The 17389-nt window shown below is 38.3% G+C and overlaps 6 protein-coding genes across 6 annotated transcripts; 3 read left to right on the top strand and 3 right to left on the bottom strand.

The window, feature by feature from the left end:
- Positions 1–280: 280 nt before the first annotated feature.
- Positions 281–2759, bottom strand: SOCG_03760 (YTH family protein Mmi1). Its single transcript, XM_013163670.1, has 5 exons — positions 2199–2759; positions 1148–2083; positions 980–1095; positions 775–926; positions 281–719 (listed from the first exon to the last, which is right to left on the bottom strand). The coding sequence occupies exons 1-5, from the start codon at positions 2278–2280 to the stop codon at positions 563–565; spliced, it is 1443 nt and encodes a 480-aa protein (XP_013019124.1). The 5' UTR covers positions 2281–2759; the 3' UTR covers positions 281–562.
- A 97-nt stretch (positions 2760–2856) lies between these two features.
- Positions 2857–4700, bottom strand: SOCG_03761 (short chain dehydrogenase). Its single transcript, XM_013163671.1, has one exon. It carries the CDS (start codon positions 4152–4154, stop codon positions 3162–3164), a length of 993 nt encoding a protein of 330 aa, XP_013019125.1. The 5' UTR covers positions 4155–4700; the 3' UTR covers positions 2857–3161.
- Positions 3070–8707, top strand: SOCG_03762 (microtubule-associated protein Dis1). The gene is made up of 3 exons (XM_013163672.1): positions 3070–3443; positions 3484–4887; positions 5104–8707. The coding sequence occupies exons 2-3, from the start codon at positions 4837–4839 to the stop codon at positions 7672–7674; spliced, it is 2622 nt and encodes an 873-aa protein (XP_013019126.1). The 5' UTR covers positions 3070–3443; positions 3484–4836; the 3' UTR covers positions 7675–8707.
- Positions 8642–10474, top strand: SOCG_03763 (protein kinase inhibitor). Its single transcript, XM_013163673.1, has one exon. It carries the CDS (start codon positions 8866–8868, stop codon positions 9949–9951), a length of 1086 nt encoding a protein of 361 aa, XP_013019127.1. The 5' UTR covers positions 8642–8865; the 3' UTR covers positions 9952–10474.
- A 509-nt stretch (positions 10475–10983) lies between these two features.
- SOCG_03764 (DUF1769 family protein) lies at positions 10984–14329 on the top strand. Its single transcript, XM_013163674.1, has 3 exons — positions 10984–11354; positions 11517–11607; positions 11780–14329. The coding sequence occupies exons 1-3, from the start codon at positions 11054–11056 to the stop codon at positions 13698–13700; spliced, it is 2313 nt and encodes a 770-aa protein (XP_013019128.1). The 5' UTR covers positions 10984–11053; the 3' UTR covers positions 13701–14329.
- SOCG_03765 (uncharacterized protein) lies at positions 14306–17052 on the bottom strand. Its single transcript, XM_013163675.1, has one exon. The coding sequence runs from the start codon at positions 16166–16168 to the stop codon at positions 14627–14629; it is 1542 nt and encodes a 513-aa protein (XP_013019129.1). The 5' UTR covers positions 16169–17052; the 3' UTR covers positions 14306–14626.
- Between the last annotated feature and the right edge of the window lie 337 nt (positions 17053–17389).

The following is a 17389-nucleotide window of genomic DNA, read 5'->3' on the forward strand; positions in this document are numbered from 1 at the left end:
TAATTCAATTGGTTTTTAGTGATTTAGGAACCACAAATATCTCGAAATATTGAAACATTCTTAATTCAGTGGGTATCATATAAGACTAATGCAACAAACATGAAGTAACCGTAATGTCAACGCTTTGAAGTAAATTAGATATTTGCTTTTCAAAATACAAAATATGTAGTGAAAACCGAACGATCAATATATATGTATAACAACAATAATAATAGCAATTTATAACGGTTTAATGTTGTTTTATACAACTGGAGCTTAAGAGTACTCCGTTTCGAATTTTTGACTGTTTATTATTTCAATAACCAAGACTTTCATTAAATATCTAAGTTAAAACTAGGCATTATTAGATTTGAATGATTCAATGGCGAGCTGAAACCGATTTAGTAAACTTCCATGGAGCGAAAAATTCATAATTCACAAAACATGTATAATTTAATCAAAAACACGTTTCAAGTTTTCTTTTTACTTTGCAATTCAAAGGTTTCTTTTTTTAACGGAATTGAAAATTCGGCGAGTGGATTCGCATCAACGGTTTAACAGAATCTTTAATGTTTGGAACTTGTTACCGATCACGACCGATTCGCTTCATGATGGCCGAGTTAACCAATATGCAAAGACGGCAACCTTCATCGTACATCATTTCCATTCCATCTCTAGCGGTTGCTCCATGGTTCATTCGTCCAACGATATCAGATATCTCGGCAGAGAAAAGATTGCAACTGCTATGTTAGTATACAGTCATAATCAAAAAAGGGGAATATTCCTCAAACTTACGTTTTAATCCACTTCACGCGAACGCCTCCAGCATAGGTAGCATTATCTGCCCAAAACGGAAGCTCCGCGCTATTCAAATCACTAACAACTTGAGCATAGCCAAGAGCGTTGTTTGTTGGCTTAGCAATAAAAATGAAATAAATACTAGCATTCTAGTTATAACGTTAGTAATAATAGTAACATTATAATATTTGTCGTTCGTTACCTTGTAAGCATCTGATACACGGGATGCTGCATCGTGCTTTACAGCCCAAATGGACGTTTTCTTTGCATGAGAAATAGCCGTCTCGTTATCACAAAGCATTATAAAATAACGAGAGCCTAAAATAGTTAATAAACTGAACACGCGAACACCATTTTAGTCTACACATACGGCTAGATATTCCATTTTCATCAAGAATTACACGAGGATTGATCATAGATATCCGTTCACCTTTGTCATTTCTGTACTCACTGGCTCTAGCAAAATTTAATGGAGGAGGTGTAGGAGCACGTGGCTTTGGTTTTTCCTTTCTAGGAGGAGGAGCCGAATAAGGCTCTGCATTCATAGCATAATGAGAACGATCCGCATAAGCAACGTCTGCAACAGGACGATGAGTATATGGATCAATGAGTCCAGGAGAATGAGAAGCCCGAACGTCACTAGCCGTCAAAGGATATCTACTAGCAGTCCCACGAAAATCATCAGCAGCTATTTGGGAAGGAGCTTTCGCACTATACGGAGGATAGCCAACAGGATACATGGGGGCTGATAAAGGAGGACGATCCCCAGCCAATGCGTAAGAGGATTTTGAGTATGGATCCTCCTCAACAAAGTGAGGGCCATATGGATCAACAACTCTTCTTGGAGGAGGACTCAATGTTCTACGTTTTGAAGGGGGCTGCAGTCCAAAACGAGCACGATCATAAAATGTGGCGGGAATATCAGACTCGGGTGGATAGTATTTGGGTTGTAGGCTAGCTGGTTCAGCAGAATAGGGTGGAAAAACAGGAGATTCAGGAGGAACAGCAGCAGGTGGTGGACCATACATCAACGATTCACGACGAACAGAACGAAAATAAGGCCATTCATAAGAATGACCATAATCCGTACAGTGCCGGGTAAAATCGTACTTCACAGCTTTCGCTAAGCGTGGATCATCAACCATAATTCTTCTTCCCATAGGAGCTTCACGAGAATCAGGAGCTGGACGTTTTAAAGGAGAAGTAAAACTATTCGCAGCAGGATTTGATAGCACATGCACAGGCTCCGCCGGTCTGTTAGACCAGACACTCCTGGAGTCATTAGGTTCGTTTGATGGTTGAGAAGCTAAACATAGATTAGTTAATGATGTTCAAGTTATCGATATGTATGTTTCAACCATGTCTTTTTTGACAAATTCAATAAGTGGAAATTCTACCACTTTAACTTATCATTTACTTACGCCACAAGCTTCGTAATACCTCCAAGTTTGGGAGTTCAGGTAATTGTTTAGAAGACTGAGGATTAAAGTTTGTGTTTGACATTCTCCAAGTCTTCGTACAATGCAAATTTTCAAGCTTTCAAATTAAATGAAGTTTTTGATTAATATTTCCGATATGTTCGCGATCTCTAGAAATAAAGAGCACTGTTCAAAAATGAATTGATTGCCAATCTTGTTCTTGCAAGCGAATATCAAAAATAAAACTGGACAAGTTTCAAATGATCAAAAAACACCTCACCTTTGTTTTTTCCTTTACAAGAATCTTGTAACTTTTTTTTCAAGCCAAAACAAATGATAAACACAAAAAGGTCTCCAAAAAATATAGATATATATAAACAGGAGATACGGTTACTCCAATCCAAAGGGCTGCAAAATTAAAAACTGAACAGCTGATTAATGGTTTAATTAGTAATTTGAGGAAGTAACACTTCTATTTCGAGAAAGTCGCTGCGTTGGGAAGAGCAGTATGTTGGAAAGGCAAGGAGGGTACTTCGTAGTTCAAAACTTCAAGTTTGTATATATACTAAGTTTTAGGTAAAAAAATTATATGAACCTTCAAAGGATAAACAATAAATATAGAAAATGTATTTTTGTCGAAGATTTATGTACACCAAAAACATTGGGCTTCATAAAGACATATGCTTTCATTAAATACTGCTACAACTATATGGTCGTGGCTTTTCTTGTGTTTTTTATCATTTAAAATAAGTGTATATTTTATCCTAAAATGATCTCTAGTGTAAACTTATGTGGCATGCCGAAGATGCCTTTTAGTGTCAGGGAAGTTGCAGAGCATTGTTGGAAATAAACAGTATTAGCTCATATATGTCATAGCTTACAGATAATTTCAGTGCAGCGTTCAATTGATAACTTATAATTGAACATCAATAACCTTTGTAAACAAGTAAACAAAAGAGAAAAACCTTACTTGAAATTGTCATTTGAAGGGAGATAATGAAGCTTCTCAAAAATTCTGTGGGTAAACTCCCATAATTGATTCACAAGAGCAGGGTCTTGGCTACGATAGCAAGTTGATTTTTGAGCGATGGCTCGATAAAAGCTTCCATTCAACTTTTGTTCAGAAATGATGGGATTCGTGGCGGCGTACAACGTGGTATATGATCCCCAAACCGGATCTAAGACAGCACGATTGATAGGATACATTCTTAATATCTTCTGCATCAATCCCGGAACGTTCGCAAAAAGGTTTGTTTTCACGATACCTGGATGTAAACTAACAGAGTAGATTCCATATTTTTCTAAGCGATTGGCAAGAGCCTGTGAATGAAGAATATTGGCATATTTTGATTGTCCATAACGCGTCTGTTCTCCTCCGAAAACGTAAGGAAGATTAATGTCCGGGAAGTAAATTCCACTATATGGTGCGAACATGTAGGCAATACTGGAAACGTTCACGATACGCACATCACCAGGTCTTGAGTACTCTGCAGCACGGCGCAATGCTGGAATAAGAAGGTATGTAAATAAGTAAGGTGATAGATAATTTGTTTGAATTTGTCTTTCATAACCATCCTTTGTCAACTGATACTTGCCAAACATGATACCAGCGTTGTTGATTAAAATATCCAGCCTGGTTTCCTTTGCCAAGAATACTTCTGCAGCTCGATAGACGCTTTCAAAATCGAGTAAATCCATATGTAAATAGACGACGTATGCGTCTTTCCATTCTTCACGTATATTCTTAATCGCCGTAACGTATTTTTCTTCACTGCGACCTGCCAAATAAACCTTAGCGCCTTTCTTTGCCAATTCTAAAGCAGTAACGTAGCCAATTCCACCAGAAGACCCTGTTACGACAGCAACTTTGCCGTGTAAATTAGGAATGTCTTTAAACGACCATTCAGGCACGTTTGCTCCAGTGATTTTTGCCAAAAGATCAATTATACCTTCAAACATAATTGCTGAAGAGGGAGGGAAAGGAGAAAGCTGAAGGGTACACAGCCTTCTTAAGTACCTTTCTGTGATAATATACGTAGCAGTACTATAATAATTTCTATAATCTTTTTCTTCTAATGGGCTAAACTAAATAGAAGTTTATAGGAAAAAGAAACCCGATGAACTAATTGAAACTGCCTTCTGAAGACAACTACGGGGTTGGTGTCTCTTTTAAGGGTAAGCTGCCTATGAACATTTGGGATATGATCGGAACCTTTTCATATGCTCATTAGATGTGGGAGACAGTATATAAACTTTTAAAACGTAGTTTTCCCTTCTTTGTACATGGTCGAAACTGTACGGTAACTCTGGTCAGGTCGTCGTTTTCATATATTGCACTACTTCCACTCATAAATCACTAATAATCATTGAAATATATTGCTAAAGAACAAGAAGACGCTCTTTTGCAAAAATTCGATGTTACAGGAAGCCGTGGTTTGTTTACATTCAATTCCTGCCTTGTTTGGTCGGAGAACAATGTTACTCAACTTCATTCCACTGTTCGACTCGACTCTTAAGACCTGGAGAACCCAACTTGCTTGGTTTATTCTATTTGAAACATAATTCTTATATGTCTTTCTTTTATTAAAACTCTTAATGAAAGCGTTCCTTTTTAGTAGGGTATCTTGCGTGAACTGAACAAATGGATATAGACGAATTTAACGAACGGATCCTGAATCAAATTTCAGAAAAGGTAATTCTTGTAGAAGCATATATGAATAGATGAAAAGCAGAGCATAGCTGAATCTAAAAAATACATGATTGCTCATTGATTTGTTTATTTTCATGCAATGAAGCACCATAACATTCATATATATAGAATATTTTATTGTTTTTATTGCTTTGAATGTGAATTTCTTTTCTTTTTCGATGACAATATTTTCTTCTACTATATACTAACAGCATCTAGGCATGGAAAAACAGACTAACAGCATATGAAGAATTATTAGCTGTATTTTCAAGGGCTTCTGATGAGAATGACCCGTGCTTTCAGCCTTGGATCCAAGACCCTGGTTTATGGAAGCGTGGACTCTGCGATAGTAACGTTTCTACTCAGGAATGCGCATTAAAAGTCCTTTGCGCATTTTTTGAAAAATCCCGAAGAAAGGGTATCTCTAGTTCAAAGCTAGTTGTTATTCCTTCGTTGCTTGAAAAATGTCTCCCTTCGCCAAGACCGTCCATCAAAGATCTTACTCATCAGGCACTTTTACTTTTAACTGGCGCTGGCGCTATGGATGCAGTTATAGATGGCCTTTTGAGTAGTTGTAAAGTGAAACACCCAAAACAAGCTATCGCTTCCATTAAGGAACTCTGCCTATTTATTGAAAAATTCGGTATACCTACCATCCCTTCTTCTCATTTATATAAACTTCTTCCTGGTTTGTTTGCTCAATCAGATAAAAATGTACGTCAAGAAGCTTCTAAGCTTGCCGTCCAGGTTTACCGTTGGGTGGGTGATTCACTTAAAGTAAACTTGTTTCCTCACCTGAAACCCGTACAAATATCCGATCTCGAGTCACTCTTTCGTTTAGCTCCTCCCTTAGTTTTAAACCCTCCCGCGGCGACCAGCAATCGTTCATCCATATCTGCTGCTACAAAATCTCCTAGTCCAATGGATCAAAAAGCATCTTCCCATCCTCCTATTCCAAAGCTGGGTAGTGCCCCTGGGAATTCCCGTGCGGTAAAACCGACCTTAAACATCCCTCAACCGTCTCGATCTTCTTGTTCTCCCACAAAGCCGTCATCATTTGATGCTCCCATTGACGTTCTTTCTAAAATAACTCCAGAATTTTATAATGCCTTGTCCTCGCCCAAATGGAAGGACCGCAAAGAAGCTCTAGATAGCCTTTTGGAAGTATGTAAATATCCATGCTACCAAGAAGGGGATTACGACGAATTATTTCGAATCGTTGCTAAATCATTAAGGGATGCAAATGTGGTTGTCGTTGGAACCGGTGCGCAATTGTTGATTGCTGTCTCAAATGCACTGAAGAAAAACGAAACTCCTTACATACCCATCGTATTTCTTCCATTATTTGAAAGATTCAAAGAGAGAAAACCCTCATTAGTAAACGTTCTGTTTGACGCAGCAAACGCAATATTTGAAGCGTGTGGCTTCAACGAACTCGCTGACCAAGCGCTAGATTTTTTGGGACATAAAAACCCCCAAGTAAAGACAGAAACATTGCATTGGTTTACTCATTGTCTACAACGTACAGAGTCGTGTCCTCCAAGAGTTTCTCTGGAAATGTTGTGCAACAGATGTTTGGTTCTAGTTAATGATACCTTTGAACCTGTTCGGACAGCGACCACGGAGGTATTGGCCACTCTCATGCAAATGTTTGGACAAGCAATCCTATCCAAGTACATCGTCGGACTTGACCCAAAAAGATTGCAGAAGGTAATTGAACTTTCAGAAAACATTCAGGTACTTGCACATCCCAATCAACCTCCAAAACCAAAACTTCCTCGGGTAGCCTCGCCTTTGAAACCGTCACCTGTGAAACCAATATTATCTCCCAAATTTACGTCCTCGCCTCTGGCTCCCATACAGGCAAATGCACCTGAAGAATCTCCGTCTCGTAGGTCTTCCCCGGTGAAGTCATTATCTTCTAGTCTTCGTTCCCAAGCCATGAACCATAGAATAAGCAATTCTTCATTAAAACCAGCTCCCAGACCAGCGTTAATTGGTTCAATGAAGCAGACAAACGAAGTTTCGACCCCGACGTTGACAAAAAAGGTAGAAACAAATCGCTTGTCAACAAAGACCCATCCAAGTCTCCTGACGAAATCCACAATAAAAGAGCACGTTTCCCCCACAAGTAAGCAAGGTGGAGTAAGTACGTCGAATTTAGTAACCATTACATTATCAGAAAAAATTGAGTTGGATCTTTTGAGGGAAGAGAAAGCCATCCGGCAAGTTCAACAAACAGAGGATGCGCTGGAAAGAGAACGCCTATTTAGAGAAATTAATGATCTTCAGATCACAAACGCCGAATTACGCGAACATCTTGATAATTATCAAGGAATGGTTAATCAAAAAGATTCAAAGCTCGCGTCTTTGCAAGAGGAAGTGAACCGGTTGAGCAATCGATTACAGGAGGTCTTGTTAGAATTAGAACACCGGCAAGACATTGCAGATGAGAATTCTATGGACATTGATTCGAAAGAAATGGAAAGTGCAATTAAAAGAGAAGATGAGACAAATTTACCCAATGGTAGAAAAAGTTATATCGGGGTACCCGACGAACCTTCACGAACTACTCGACGATCGACACTACTTCCAGTACGACAGTCTCTTACAGGATCAATGCTACAAAAGCCAACGGCATTTTCACGACCATCGCTTTTTCCGACTAGCAATAAGCCCTCGACTGCTTTCTCTTCACATTCCCCTTCAAAAAGTATGTCATCTTGGTCTGAGGGAACAGATATCTCAACGCATTTATTGGAACAAATCCAAAGAATGAAGCGAAGCTAACTTGAAGAGAAAATGTGGATTATTTAATCTAGGCATTGGAGAACGGTTTGCTTTTAGTATGGGATCTATTGTTTTCTCTTTTTTATCTATTTTATTTCTGTTCCTTTTTATTTGTTTTTATTTGTTTTATCTTTGATTTTCAGTTAAAGGTTTGGTTTTGTTTAAATTCCTCTTTTTCCTTCTTTTATTTTTTTGCGGGCGTTCTTCTCGCTACTACGTTCCTTTCCCCGGTGGAAAGGTGAGAAGCTTTGCTTTTTCATATTTGAACAATTATAGAAACATACATCATGTTGGATATCTGATGACTACATAATTTAGTCTGGTGGAACATATATACTTTACCGAATCCCCATTTCAATATGTAATAAAAGAGAAGGATTGGTGTCATACCGTCTACAGCCATACTAAGAAATAATTAGAATGGTATAAACAAACAAACAAAAAAGAGAGTAATAAGTGTTCTTTTTTGGAAGAAAAGAAAAGCATATTCTTCTTTGTTTGCGAATCAAATTTGAAAAGAGTGATCAGAAACGTTTCATTAAGCCCAATGTTGGTTTTGGGCTTTAGGTTCCTTGATGCTTTTGGTATGATTTTTAACTCGATTTTTCTATCTCTTATATCTTTCTCTTTCTTTCAAAATACATATGACTAAAAATAGCTCTATATATACCTTACTTTAACTGCCAGGCTTCCATTTTTCTTACGATTAATTTTCTATTGCTATATTTAGAACAAGGCTCTTTTATTTGTCAAATCCTCTCTATAATTATATATTATAAGTCTGGTATATGTATGATTTAGGGAAACATACTCGGAAGTTTATATATGCGTAAACCGCGTATGACGTTTCTTGACCTCATGTAATGGACGAAGTTCAGATGAACGAGTGGTAAGCTTTGCTGCACTTTGGAACAGTATCGATGATATCATTTTCCCTTCAACCAGAAGTTATATAAACGCACGACCTCAAACAGCTGAGACTTTCCAACAAACGTTGAAAATACCAAAGTCGTTTAACGAAAAAGTTATTTTGGTAATCCAAGTTATACGTTCATTTAACTTTGGATTTCTGAACATCTCGTACTGATCTTTTGTCTTTTTGTTGATTACAGGATACTGATTCCCTTTCTTCATCTAATACCAATAATACCCATTAATCGTTTGAACTAATATTTATTTGGGATAGCGAAAATGCAGCGTTCCTATTCTTTAAGAAATGCGCGTGCCCCTACGGCATCTCAGTTGGTGAACCCACCTCCTCCTGTCTCTAGTGCTCGTAGTGGCCGTTCTTTTGCTCCTTTCCGTCATTCCATGCGTATTCACCAAGCCGTGAACTTTTCCCCCGACTTGGCTAAGCGTTTAGCTGTTTTGGTGAAGATGGAGAAGAATATCATGACCAGCATGGTCCAAGTCACTCGTGGTCGTCGTGATGCAGCTCGTCAGTTGTCTTACTGGGGTGAAGACTGTGACGACGACATCAGTGACGTTACTGACAAGCTTGGTGTATTGTTTTACGAGGTTGCCGAGTTGGAGAACTACTTGATCGATCGTCACGACCAATACCGTGTTACCTTGAAGTCCATTCGTAATATCGAGGCTTCTGTTCAACCTTCTCGTGAGAAGAAGCAAAAGCTTTTGGACCAAATCTACATGCTCAAGCATAAGGACCCTGAATCTCCCAGATTGGTTACAATGGAACAAGAGCTTGTTCGTGAGGAAGCTGCTTGCTTGGTAGCCGAAGCACAGCTTTCCAACACCACTCGTGAGAAGTTCAAGCAAGCCATGGTTTACAATTTGGATGCTCTTCACGAGCATGCCGAGAAGCTTGGCTTGATTTCCACTTATGGTCGTCACCTCTTGAACTTGATCGATGATACCCCCGTTACTCCTGGTGAGGCCCGTCCTGCTTATGATGGTTATGAGACTTCTCGCCAAATTGTTATGGATGCTGAGCAATCTCTTAGCAACTGGGTCCCTAGTAACCAAGCTCCAGTAAACTTTGCCAAGCCTCAGCAAGACGAAGATCTCCAAAGTGATACTCGTTCCTGGAATGAATACGAGGCTCAAGGTGAGCCCATGCCCGTTCAACAAATGACTCAATTCAACACTGCTCAACTGAACGATACTCATTCTGATACTAGTGAAATGGCCGAGAACGATCCTAACGTTCATCCCCATGTCCGTGAAGAACGTATCGCTCGTATTGACCCCGATGCTACTGATGGCCCCGCCACTTTGCAATCAACTGATCAACAACCTGCTGTGCAAGTTGCTTAAACAAGCAACAAGAAGGCTGTTTCAAAGAACAATGAAGACCATCATGGTCATGTTTTAAGTCAAGTATGGAATTAGTTCCTCTGCTGTTTCTAATCCGGTGTGAATTGCTCAAGTTTATTCTCGTAATGGTAGGGAGAACAAATTCCTGATAATGGATCATTAATTATTACTTAAGCATGCTTACGTTGCATCAGATTTTGTCGATGGAGTATTTTAGTTGGTTGCGCGAACATAGTTAATACTTAATAATTACTAGTGTACGTGTCAACGTTCTTTTAAAATACATGATGTTATCTTTTGAGGACGATTTGATTCGTTACTAGATGGGAAACTTATTTGATTTTGCTCAATCCATCTCAACTCGTAAAACTTTTTGGCAGCATGGAGGGCTAGCTAGCTATTTAATATTTAAATTATTAGTTGAAAAAGAAGGAAACTTAGAATGCAGTAAAGACAGATTGTAGAAGTGTGAACGGAAGGAAAGGATTTACAATGCTAAATGAGAACTGTAGAAGTATTGATGTATACTAGACATGTTTGCTGTATAATGGATTAGAGCTTGAGAAAGAAATCGCATGGAACAAGAACAAGCAAAAAGGATTTATATGGAGGCAAGACAAGTAAGAACGATATTCTTAAAGGAAAGCTATCACAATAATTGACAGAGAAAATTCATTGAGAAACCCCAAAATTGCTTAGCAGAGTTATAAAAAGTAGTAAGAGCAGAGTGAGAACTGATTCCATGCAAAACTGAATTGCAATTTCAACGTATTTACTTTACTAACTACATCTCATAATTTTTGTGAAGTGAATAAACATATAGCTTATTTATCCTACCGAACTGTAAGGTCAAGTGCGTATTTGAAACTTAAAGCAATGCAAGCCAAAAACAAAGCTTGTTTCTAAAGAAAAATAGGTTATACATTACGATAACGTACGAGTACGTTGCTTTGTAATAAGGACATCAACAACCACAAGCAGTATATGGAAGCTGTTACGTCGCTGGCAGAGGATGTCGGAACTTACCTTCAGCCAACATCCTCAAGTCCAGTTCAAACGGTACAGAAATTGGAGAGGATACAGGGCGGAATAACCCGTAACAATGAAATTAAAGGTCAATGTAGGCCCAGATCCTGGGCATACGCAAATTGCTTGGGTGAATCATGAAGGACGGCCGACAGAAGTAGATGGGCCATATTGGGTCGGTAGAATTTTGGTTCGGGTCCGCGACTTTGACGGTGTCACACCTGATGGTAGCCCACCAAAGGCAGATTCTATCTATTTTCGCGGTCGTTCAAGAAAGTTTCAAATCCAAGCTGAAGGTCGCTTTAAGAAAGAGTACACCGGCAATCAAGTCATATTTGGCACGCAATTTGATCATATGATCTCTACATTTCCAGAAAGTATGTCATTCAAACAAACAAAACAAAGAAAAAGCAGGTGTCAGTAGCCATCATTAAAATTGCTCTTAACCGGCAGAATTGAATGGGCAATTACCGGTTAGATGTAGCACTCAGTATCCTGCTTGTTCTCGCATATATAGAAGTCTTGCTAACCTCATATAGGCGCTTTTCGTGCCGGAATGCGAATTGCCAAGTATATTGATCCAGCTGTTTACTATGACAAATTTGCGAAGTCACCTTATATTATGTCTCCGTAAGTATAAAGAGGAAATAGGAATTTCTTATACCAAGGGGAGAAGCGAAAGTGGTTCGTTAATGAAAATGCTATGTTAAATAATTTATGATTATGCGTACTTAGTCTCTTCTTCTTCTTGGTTGTCACTCAATTTCTTATGTATTATCTGAATATTAAACTAACGTTATAGATTTGTTGCATGTGTTAACACACTTTCCGCTTGGCCAGCGCCTAGCCGTTTGGACGATGCTGTCATTTCGTTAGTGGAAGCAGACCCGCAAGAATCTGACACAGACTCTTTACCAGAGATGAGTGAAAGTTTAGACGACGATCCGCAGACGCCCATATCCTCGCCCACTAAATCTTCCGTCAGCAAATCGAATCTTAAAACTAATACACCTCCTCCAATAACCGTCACTGGTTCACAATTGTCCCCTCCGCATACCAACGATCCTTCCAGGACGGATCATGATAATTTAAGCTTGGTGTCGTCGGATTCCGGTAACACTACAGCTTATCAAAAGGGCCGCCATCGCTATTGGAGTTTTGCTGGTTTTAACAATAACACCAGGTTTTCACATCTGAACTTGGCTCCTCATACACCGGAAGTTGATGAATCACAAAAGGGACAACAGAATGTACCTGAACAGTCACTAGCAGACTCTGTTGGTTCATCAGCTATTCGTAGATCTGGTGAAGATGCAGATAGTGATGATGATGAACTTGTTTTGCATCGACCTATTACCAATCGTCACAAAAACTTTAGTGTTCATGTTCAGCAAGTGGGTCTTTTGCATAAGCCGAGTTTGGATGGGGATGGTTATGTTAATGAATTTTATGATGATGATAATTCTTTTGATGACGGAAATGAAGAGGATTTGCAGCGCTATTTCACAGCTCTTGAAATGCAATCCGATAAAAAAAACCCTAGAAAACCTAAAAATAAGGATCCTTTTCATAGGATTACACATCCAAATCTACACATTGGCAAAATCTCTACGCCAAAAATTATTAAACGGATGTCTTTGCGTTCGAAAAAAGGAAGTAAGAGCTCTAAGCAAGAATCTTCTTCTCAACCGGAAACACAACGTACTTCTATGTCTAGTATGTCTCCTCCGCCTGTCTCTAAAAATGAAAAGAAGATGTCTGCACCTCGCCGTTCGCTAGACAAACTGATACGTATTGGGTCTTTACATAAACACCATCATCATCATCATCATCATAATCAAAGTAAATTGGATCATCCCGAGTCTGACCCTGGTGTTGACTCTTATAAGAATGAAGGTAGACATCAAATTGAGTCCGTACCTCAAAGAAATTCTTTATCTAACGATCGCCCTTGCTCTTCCCCTTCTACCTTGACTTCACCGGAAGGCTCCATTTCATCTACTCCCAAAGTTAGTGGTGAAACAGGATCTTTACCCCCTCTTCATGAGGACACTTCACCAGGTGAAAACAATGGTAGCACCTCCAAGCCGGCTATTAAGGCAGAGCAGGATAAGCCTAGAAATACTTTACAAAAGCCGTCTCTCGATATGTCATCTGATAACCATTTGCAGGGCAGTAGGAATGGAAATACGAATGATGCTGACAATCACTTGAGTGTGCCAAAGAAGCCTGTAAAGCCTGTGCCTTCCCGAACAGCATCTCACCAATCAAAAATTCCAAAACCCTGTGTACATATTCCTTCCGAATCGAATTCTCTTGATCCCCAGCTTGGTCCTTTTAGATTTGCCAATCCAAAAGTTGATCCAATTGAAGATAATTCTTTCATCTTTGGAGAGCACAGATCTGTCAAAGATAGGAGGAAGTATTTTTCAAGTTCTGAGGAAAACAGGGCAAACTTTTTTTACGATAAAGATGTTGTTTATTGCATGAGCTTCTTCTCTCCTCATATGGATTTTAATAAGTTTAACTTGAATATTGGTCCAATTAAATTGAATGTTTTTAGGCATCTTAATGCTGACGGTCATCAACCTATTCGATATATGATGCGAGAAACCGAAGATGAAAATGCTATTATGTTCGTGATAGAGTTTGATTTGGTAGAGGATGACGATGAGGCTGTTTTAGCTCAGCAAGCTACAGAACGCGAACGGAGAATAAATTAGCAAACATGTTCAATTTGAATGGCTAAAGGTTATGAGTTTATTTATTATTAATGGTTCCCTTACCTATGTTAATTTATGTGATAAAACTAGTCATGTTCTTCGTTGCGAGACAGAAGCCTTTCGTTTTCTTGTAAGCTGTCTTTTTTCTGCTGTTAATAAATTTGGAGGTTTTTTGGACTTTAAAGCACAACGCTATAATTGAATTGATTGACTATGGCTGTTAGGTCTTTCTGTTATGGAATACGTGTTCGTTAGTGGTCGGTTGTTATATTTTTTATCTGGCTTAAGTTTTTAAATCTCTATTCTCGGCCTTCTACTTTTGATTTTACAACCGTTACCTTTTTCGGTCTTATAACTGTAACAGCTTTCATTTTTAATCAGTATACATTCCCTAAATTCAAATAGTTTGAAAGCACATACTACATCATATTTAATGATTTAGCTTTTTACAGTCGTTGAGGTTACTTTATATGCGTAAATTGAAGCGATTGCATTGTAGGAAAAGATAGATTTAAAAGTTAGTCACGTATAACTGAGATTTTGTAAAAATAATTTAACAGCTGGCAAATCATATATATATTGAGTATTCGATACAGTAAACTCTTATCATTTTCAGTAAAGTTGTTTTTTCTTATTTTATCTCACAGATTGCTATATATCGTACAAGCCTATGCCCGCTAAAATGTCAAACTTTTTACTGACTATTAGTTGATATATTAATCTAAAAACTATAAAAATAGAAAACAAACAAAACAGTCAGTCTATATTATTAATAATACCATTATCCCACATTAAGTTTGCAAACCCGAAACGTATTTTTGAGAACGAAAAGCAACGTACCAAACTAAGTATCCTATTTTCTTAAATCCCCTTGCCAAAAACCAAATTCAACCAATTATAGAAACTGCATGTACAAGTGAACAACACTATGGCTTTTTGGTTGTTACGCTTGTGTCAGTAGAAGCAGAATCAGATAATTCTTCATTGGCATCACCATTCACACTTGGTGTAGCCGAATTCACAGCGGAAGAGGTTTGAGCGATACTGGGAGCCGTAACTAAAGAAAAACCATCATTGTCAGAGCTATCATAAGCGCTGCTAAGAGCGTGAGATCGTATCGAGTTGTTCCTGTTTAAATCCTCATTAGTAAAAGTTGTACGATGTACCATCTCTGGTGACATGATTGATTCAAAAGGTGGTGACTGGAAGTCAGGCGAGTGATCAAGAGAATCGTACAGCCTTTCATCGTTTAGATGAACAGCATGATCGGCAGGGACAGGTGCAGAAGTATCGTACATGGTAGTTGTGTGAGTACTTAACACTGGATGAGGTTGATGATCTGCAAACGCATTACCCGTTGCCTTCGGTCCCAAATTAATCATGCTCGAGTCTTGAGGTGTGTTTAAATCAGAAGCTGATCTTCCAAGAGAGGTGATCCCAGAATCATTTCTGGGATTAGGAGTAGGGAAATGATTTATCACAGGAGGAGCAGAAGATGTGGGAGCGGCGGTGGTACGCTCTGAATTAGCATTATATTCCGAAGAAGGAGGAAAAGCAACATTATTATTGCTAACATTACGAGCACCACCAGCGGCAGCTGCTGCACCGAAGCCAGAACTAATAGCGGAAACAGATGCATTCCTCTGTGATTCCAAGTCTTTAATACCACTCGCCTGATTTTGATGATCATCCAAGTACTGGTAGTGACCATACATATACATATGTAAGAACGCAATCCATGGAGTAAAAACAAAACCCAGGACACCACCAAATATAAGCTTTATTATTTGAGGAGCAGGATAGTTATTGTAAAAGTAATCGTTACCAGAATGCTGTCCTGGTGCAGTAAGAATGCCGATTGAAGCAGGCCAAAGCAAAAACCAAAGAGGAACAGACCAAAACAAACCACGTAAACCAGTAAAAGCCATCCATTCTATCCAACGGAAAACTATAAAATGAAAGTTATACTTTGGCTTCGCACGCAATATCTCTCGCATAAAAGTATTTCTTGGAAACCGACCAAGATAAAGAGGCTTTACAAGCCCTGAGCGTAAATCAGCTTGTACTAACGCAGATTCTATCCAATACGTAAGTACAGCTTGGACAAAATTGGTGACAGCCAAGTCACCAGAAAGCGTATCGGGTAGGCGCCATAGACGAACACGGTCTATGGTGTTTTTATACATACCATAAGCGATAGCGAACTCCAAACCCCCGGAAATGATGAATGAGCCAACTGCACAAATTAAAAGATATAGTACGCGAGGTACGTGAAGGTTTTTACGATTAAATACTGTGTTGGGATCAGTTCTTAGATCCTCGTCGTAGGCATTCTTGTGTAAAGCATGATGTTGTAATTCCAAATCATCAGCATTCTTTACACTAGAGGTGTCATCTTGGTTAGCATTAGAAAAGATTCTTTTCCAAAAACTACGATTAAAAAAAGTAGCACTAGGTGGAGGAGCCATTTAGCGAATAACGTAGGGCGTATTAAAGGAAATCCAACTCTAATCTCTTGTCGAAAAAAAAGAAGAAAAAAAAAAAAGAGCTAACTAATGAACCAGAGAACGAATCAAAGGCGGGTTTTATATAATAACGACGCAATGTGTTTATAGTCCGATAAAACCACTAAAAAGGAGGAACAAGAAGTGAATTAGACCAGGAATGAATTATTAAAAATAAATTAGGAATATCCAAACGAGAATCCAAAAAAATAAAAACAAAGTATAACAACAACGAGCGTAGTCCGTCCCAACAAAGCCTGAATGAAAGAATCAAACACTAACGAAGGAAAAAGTTTGTAGAACGCCGGAAAATAGAAAATAAATTAAACAGAGCAATCAACTTAGAAATGAGCAGCAAAAAACTCCGGAACGACTAGAGAGGAAATTAGAGAAACAAAAGAAATGGAAGAGAAACCAAGGTTTCTTTTTGGTTCCGATTGTTAGACTTTTTTTAGTAGAAAAAAAAAAAAAGATAGGAATAGCTGAGTATAGTATACCCACAGACTTAGATAAAATAAAGCCTACAGAATATTGATTTAAACGTTTTTCCAAACAGAATATTCGGTAAAACCTCGGACTTGATATAGTAGAACACCGATATCGTGTTTACAAAAGAAAAACTAAACAGCTTTTAGGGCTTTTTTAGAAGATATAAGATGAGTTTTCTGGGTAAGTCCTATTACACCCGAAAAAGAAGGTCCTTGCGGGAAACTGACCTCCTAAAAGCGATGTGAATAGTTAAAAATTCCGCAAAGTCGAAAATCTGAAATCTGAAATCAGGAAATTTTGAAATAGTTCCTAGGGAATTTTTTTTGGTGTATGCAGACGGATGATGCGACAAGTATTTTAAGTATCCTGCTTGTTTACCTCGTATGTAAGCAACCGTCTATGACCTTTCAGTGAGGTCATTAACAAAGTACAACGTATTTCTGTAAGTATGTATAACGTAGGTTTTCGTAATTACATATAATTCTCTACTTTCAAAGTAGAAAAGCTGGAAGTTTGGAAATTTCTTTTCCATTAAAAATTCTTTATTTAAGTGTTTTAAAAGTTTTATATCCGTATAATCTCTTAGTTTTTGTTTTTTCTACTGCTAACGTAACGGAAACCATGCTGTTTTACGATAAACTCATATTATTACTACAGTCAAACATTTTGTACCTATCGTTACAGTAACAGTATAGT

Source organism: Schizosaccharomyces octosporus, assembly GCF_000150505.1.
Source record: "Schizosaccharomyces octosporus yFS286 unplaced genomic scaffold supercont6.2, whole genome shotgun sequence".
NCBI classification, from domain to species: Eukaryota; Fungi; Ascomycota; class Schizosaccharomycetes; order Schizosaccharomycetales; family Schizosaccharomycetaceae; genus Schizosaccharomyces; species Schizosaccharomyces octosporus.